At 37.1% G+C, this 6,519-nt stretch overlaps 1 protein-coding gene across 2 annotated transcripts; it reads right to left on the bottom strand.

Moving 5' to 3' along the window:
- Window positions 1-2,581: 2,581 nt before the first annotated feature.
- LOC121729361 lies at window positions 2,582-6,519 on the bottom strand. Of its 2 annotated transcripts, XM_042117841.1 has the most exons (6): window positions 6,413-6,519; window positions 5,539-5,779; window positions 3,861-4,000; window positions 3,329-3,472; window positions 2,778-2,972; window positions 2,582-2,614 (listed from the first exon to the last, which is right to left on the bottom strand). In XM_042117841.1, the coding sequence occupies exons 1-5, from the start codon at window positions 6,474-6,476 to the stop codon at window positions 2,818-2,820; spliced, it is 744 nt and encodes a 247-aa protein (XP_041973775.1). In that variant the 5' UTR covers window positions 6,477-6,519; the 3' UTR covers window positions 2,582-2,614; window positions 2,778-2,817. The 2 variants fall into 2 exon arrangements, with proteins under 2 accessions (XP_041973775.1, XP_041973774.1); XM_042117840.1 differs by lacking the exon at window positions 2,582-2,614 and having other exon boundaries at window positions 2,775-2,972.

Genomic DNA, 6,519 nt, shown 5'->3' with positions numbered 1-6,519 from the left:
TTAGATCTAAGAATGCGAGCGATCAAGAGTGCATTTATAATATGTAAACTGGACTCAAGTATGAGCCATACGTGGAAAGTATTTAGCCTCGTCCTGAGGTCTACAGGACATTCATCATGCGTTTGTACTATAGGATCAATATTATCATCAACAACTATCATGAACTACTCAATTTTGGAAATAACTTGTAAAGTTAAGTGCAGTAGTCTTAGTTAGCTGTAAACGGCCTTGAGAAAAAATATTTTCAGACATGATCTTTCAAGAAATATTTTCAATTAGGTACCATTTGAGCATGTTTGATACCTACAATGTTATAAAGGCGAAAGCGTACTATGCCAAAGCACTCACAAGGAGTTGTGAGTTGGCGTGACTGTTTCTTGCTAACCGATTTTAGACTTATAACAATTTCTAACGTAAAAATGCAATAAACGGTTTTTTTGTAATATACTCGAAAGGCCCACATAAATCCTTAAAGATCCCGAGTGTAGCCTTAAATTCAAGAAAAACAAGCATAAAAACGCTAGCAAATTATGGTGTCACCTCCATAAAAAGAGATTTTTATGTAAATTCAATCTTGATGCAACACATGCTAACATTGCACTTAGAAACTTTACGATAGTAGGAAGTAGAGCTCTATAGGAATAAGGATATGAAGTCCTGTCAAGGTAACTTCCTAAGCTCCTACATTCTAAAATTGATATGCCCTATGCATCTACTTCCTAGATTTTAAAATAATGATTTAATTCCATTTATGTCAGCAAACAAAGTACTAAAACTTAGAACTGACAAAACATTACATTTCTCATTCAATTGCAATTTGTTTTTTAATTTACTTTTTTTTAATGAAATAAATAAAACGAGCAAACGGGTCACCTGATGGAAAGCAACTTCCGTCGCCCATGGACACTCGCAGCATCAGAAGAGCTGCATGTGCGTTGCCGGCCTTTTAAGAGGGAATAGGGTAATAGGGGAGGGTAGGGAAGGGAAGGGAATAGGGGAGGGTAGGAAAGGGAATAGGGTAGGGGATTGGGCCTCCGGTAAACTCACTCACTCGGCGAAACACAGCGCAAGCGCTGTTCCACCCCGGTTTTCTGTGAGAACGTGATATTTATCCGGTCGAGCCGGCCCATTCGTGCCGAAGCATGGCTCTCCCACGTATAAAGTACCACGTAAAAATACTTATTTAAGTAATACAATAATTACTTATAACTTATATCTAATTGAGAATGTACCTTAAACCTGCAAGGTTTGTCTAGTACACCTTATAAAGTTCCCCAAGACTTTGTAATACCCATAAAGTTAAAATAGAGCAACAATCTCGAGCTGTCAAACGTAACCGAAATTGGTTTCATCTGTGTGTAAAAATATGTTAACGTATACACTTACACAAGCATGATTGAACATGATTTCTATGAGATTAAATTGTCAACGTGCAGCACGTGCCGAATGGACGTCAAAAAAAGAGTTCTGCTGTCATGTATCACACGTCTCTTTTTACCACGCAGTGTTACTGATAGTGACATCTCTCTTGCTCAGGCCTTTGTTTCTCTATTCCACTAGGTATATTAACTTTATGGTAATACCTAATAGAAATTAAAAAAGAAGTTGGCACTTTCATAGAAATTAGTTTGGACAAGTACGTGTTCTATAGCAAACCAAGTAATGTAAAATTGTTTGCTTTATTCATAAAAATATCAAGGTTGAAATAATGCACAAATTTAAATAATAAATTAATTTATTATACTTATTACTAAATTACATTGAGCAATACACATAGACCTAGACACACTTGCTTAACTCTATTTACATAAAATGTGTATTTGAAGAGATACATTTCATTCAGAAATATGCAGGTACTAGAAGTTTGCGAAATAGTCTTCGATAGGCACAAATGATTTTGTTAAGTCATTCAAATAATATAATTATGTTTTACATAATGCAGCCTCTCAAAAGCGATTACAAATGCGAAGAATAATAATTTATCTATGACTACGGTTACACGGTCAGTCTGGCATCATTTCAGTCCATCAGTCTGAGACTGACGACAGAATGGTAACCGGAAAGTATATAATAAAAAAAATTATCAGTCCGTCAATCGTACGCTTACACCAGCTTTCCCAAAGTGGGCGAATACGCCCCCTTCTGGGCGCTGAAAGCCTAAAGGGAGGCGGTGTGGGACCCAGAAAAAATAGGGGCGGGGCTTTAATTTAAAAGTAGGTGAAACAAAGGGGGCGCCAAAAATTTTTTTTCTCAAAGTGGGCGGTAGACAAAATAATTTTGGGAACTCCTGGTTTACACGATCATTCTCCCGTCAGTCTGGATCAGACCGTGTAACCTATGGGCTATGTCTATGATTGCCCACGATCGACGTCATTTGTGCATGCTATTGGCTTTGCAATCATGGTTGCAATATTGGTTTCCCCTCGTACTCGAATGTGGAGCCTTAATTGTAACATTTATGTAGAACTTTACCAAGACACGTAATAATTGTTTGTCCTGTACCATAGCATCAGCAGTCAATTTTCTTGAATAAACTTAAATCCCAAAAATATGTTAGTGAAATATATCTATCTACTTGTAACTTAAATCAGTCGCTCAACATCTTAACCTACTTCTAGCCTTTTAGCCAAGATCTTTTCTTTATAGGATCACCGATCAAAATGTAAGGAATTGACATAAGCGTTCGTTAATATGACGTTGACGTTCGCCTCGTCTAATGTCAATTCATACCTTTTTATCGGCGATTAAAGAAGCGATGAAGATAACGTCTTGGCTACAGGCTTTAGTCTATTAACTTGTCTTCTTCTAGTCTATTCACTAGTCTTCATACAGGATCTCACTGAGGGGTATGATGGAGAATATTTTGTTGGCGTACGCCTTGAATATGGTGGCGGCGCTTTCCTCGATGAGCGGATTGAAAATTTCCAAAACAGCGGTGGGGCTGGCGTTGAAGAATGCCGCTGCTGAGGATGCTGGAATGATGGAGCAGAATTTAGAATTTACATTAAATAATTCCTGTAATTAAAAAAATATTTAAGGTCCGCAGACTTCGCCTGTTTAAATAAAAATAGAAAGAATAATATTTATAATTTCTTTAAGCTTTCGGACTAACAACATACTAGTATAAACAAACGGACGCAGCTTTATCTAATATGCCAATATGTTATGAACTTTGATCCCCAATGCAATTCAATCAACAGTTACTCATGTGTGGAATTTTGAATAATCGTTTTTATTGGATAGATCTAAAGGGGTCTTAAGCTTTACCATCTATGGTAATAGGTAGACATAATTATGGAAGGTAAAGACATAGAAAATACAATCTCACCAGCAACAGGTCTCTCGGTGTCGTCGAAGGCAACTTGTCCGTGTCCGAGCTTCAGTTTGGCGATGATCTTGTCCACCTGCAGGTATTTCACGCCGTCCTTCTCAATTTCCTTGGCCGTTCCTTTGACTACAGCAACAATGTTTGCTGAAAAAAAGATGTTTTAATTAATTTTATTAAAAAGACTTACGTAATAAATACATACACAATACTAAATTGTGCACACAAAACAACATATTTTTCCGATTTTTTTGAAACCGGGTATAAGTATAAGCATAGCTTTTATTCCGGAAAATGTACAATCCTCGTGCGATAAACTAAAGTCGATAATATGGGCATTAGGTATAATAATCTACAAGCAATCAAGATTGTCTCGTAACAAGTTAAGGACGCACTAATAATGATAGACAAAGCGTATAACTTTACAAACTGGCTTGTCTTGATCTGGCACATTGAAAAGTCCTAATATGACTGACGAAGAGAGACGCTGTATAAATATCTTTATTTGTAAGAGAAGTTCAGCTGTGATACTCACTGAAGTTACACTTCATCCTGCCCTTGCCGTTGATGTCGACAGTGAGGACCTGCGAGCCGCGCACGTCGTAGTCGGCGGTCACGTGCACACGCGGCAGGGACAGCTTCAGCTCAGCCACGTACTTGTTGTTCAGGTTCAGTCTAAAATATACACCCATTTTAATAATAAAAATAAGAGGGGATGTTTTATGTCGCTCTTTTCAAAGGTGGAAGTTTTGGGGTCGTGGACAATTTTATTGAAACCAAGGACGATTGACGTGAGTGGTCAACGTTTAGTCTCGAGTCCAATAACCGTGTGTGTTTTTTTCTGTTCCAACACTGCTATCGGACCGAAAAGCTCTGAGTTAAGTACTAAATTCAAATCCACTGGACCACGGAATAATAAGAATCAAATCAATTAATTACTATTGACTTGATATCAAAACAATGATAGCTCAAATTCATGGGCGTAGCCAGGCTTGGGCTTAGGGTGGGGCAACAGTCAACCTACCAAAGCGGCGGGAGCGCTGCTGGTAAAGGAGAACTGTCAAAAATGACGTTTTTGTATGATGATTGATGGCAGCTGCATTAGTTCCTTTTTTCGCCACGTTCATTTAAAGCCTTGTCGAGCTTTACGGATATTATGATTGTAGTTAGTTGAAAAAAATTTTTTTTTAGTTAGGCACCTTATAGGTCAGAGCCAGGGTGGGGCAAGCGCCCCAGCTTTCCCCAGTGTGACTACGCCCATGCTCAAATTGCAACTTAACAAATCAAATCAATTAATTACTATTGATTTGATATCAAAATAATGATAGATCAAATTGCAACTTGATCAATCAAATCAATTAATTACTATTGATTTGATATCAAAATAATGATAGCTCAAATTGCAACTTGATCAATCAAATCAATTAATTACTATTGATTTGATATCAAAATAATGATAGCTCAAATTGCAACTTGACAAAAATACCTTGTAAATATATTAAAATATCAGCTGAGGTGAGCCCGTAGAGAATATTGTTGGTTAAAACGGATGCTGATGATGTTTTGCTTATTAAATTATTCACGCCAAGTAACCCAATTCACGAAAGTGATACAATCAAAAAAGTAGATAACTGCGATAATGTATTCGTTTCACAAGTGGTGAATTACGAACGAGCCCATTACAATACGGGTAACAGAGCGGAACTGTTACATCTGTTTGTTATGAAAGGTTATGGCTGCGTATTGAGAACATTCCATTTATCTTTAGTAAACAATAATGACACAATTTCGGTGACGGTCACTGGATTCACGAAACTCACTAACTGGATCAGCTAATTAGATCATTAAATCTAACCTGTGCGTACTATAAAGCCTGTGCGTAATATAAGTAGGAGCTAATTTGTAAGTGCTAAGCGCAATATACATGAACTCTCTTTCTAGCTGTGTGAAGGACGTCCGACACGACTTTCGAGAAATGTGCAGGACCAACATGTCCATCCGACTTTCTTGAACCTTGACAAGAATGGTGATTCATAATTGGACACAATCCGATCAATTTGCATTTTATTAAGCAAACTAAACTTTGTTACGCCGGTATAACCAGCAAAATTGTGAACGATGATAAAATGACGATTGTCCAAAATGGACCTGTGATCTGATATCTTATCGACCACATTCCAACACATTTTAACCCAAGTTGGTACAGCACTTACTTGAACTTCTCAATCTTATAGTTGGATCCACCGTACACCTTCATGTTCTTGACGTTGGCCTTCAGACGGAGGGATGGGGCGTTCCTGTCCAGCTTTAGGGTCGGCAGGCTGAAGGGCTCGATGGACGGCACGGCAACCTCCGGGATGCCCTCCAGCAACTTCGGCTTCAAAACCTCCACAGCATCCAGGATGCACTTCTCGATTTGGGGATCGTTCCTCTTGCATTGCGGGAAGTAGTCCGCTGTAAATTTTTGTTTGAGGTGAATGCTTTTTATTTCCAAAAATATAACAAACACCCAATAATAATATTAGTGTAACAACCCTTTCCTCGCTTCGTGAATAACAAGTGATTATAATATTCTCTTTGGTGACTAATTATAGATACTTGATAGATACTAAATAGGCTGTCTCATATTTTGTTTTTAATTTTTTGAAATGGAAAATAAACTCTATCTTTTCAATATAAACAGAAACTACTATAGAGTAAAATGCCGCATAATATTATTTTTTCCTTAATATTATGTCGATACCAGCCGGCATGATACCGGCTAGTTTCATTCATTAACTAGGTAAATATGTGTAATAGATGAAAATTTAAAAATATGGGATATGTAAGTTTAACATTTCTTTGGAGAAACTCTTATATTTTTTAATATTACTCTTTTAACTAGCTATTTGACCGAGCTTTGCTCGGTATTCGATGAAAATGACATTTTCTAAAAATAATTCCTAGCTAGATCGATTTATCGCCCCAGAAACTCCCTATATACTAAATTTCATGAAAATCGTTGGAGCCGATTCCGAGATTTCAATTATATATATGTATACAAGAATTGCGCGTTTAAAGATATAAGATTAATAATCATACACTTACGTGTCACTTTCCCTTGCACCAACGAAAACACACTCAACAAAAGCACTAAAAACATTTTCATCATGGCAAATTATCCTTGATTTAAAAAAATTGGTGGTATAAAAAAA

The sequence above is a fragment of the Aricia agestis genome, chromosome 8 (genome assembly GCF_905147365.1).
Source record: "Aricia agestis chromosome 8, ilAriAges1.1, whole genome shotgun sequence".
NCBI classification, from domain to species: Eukaryota; Metazoa; Arthropoda; class Insecta; order Lepidoptera; family Lycaenidae; genus Aricia; species Aricia agestis.
Note: the sequence above shows the minus strand (reverse complement) of the source record. Positions and strands in the feature narration are given on the sequence as shown.

Excerpts from the sequence above, each read along its gene's own strand:
- LOC121729361 (XM_042117841.1), bottom strand. The coding sequence starts at position 6,476 with ATGATGAAAATGTTTTTAGTGCTTTTGTTGAGTGTGTTTTCGTTGGTG. Across the intron at positions 4,001-5,538 it reads TATAAGATTGAGAAGTTCAA|ACTGAACCTGAACAACAAGT; the intron begins GTAAGTGCTGTA and ends TGTATATTTTAG. Across the intron at positions 3,473-3,860 it reads CAGGATGAAGTGTAACTTCA|CAAACATTGTTGCTGTAGTC; the intron begins GTGAGTATCACA and ends TCTTTTTTTCAG.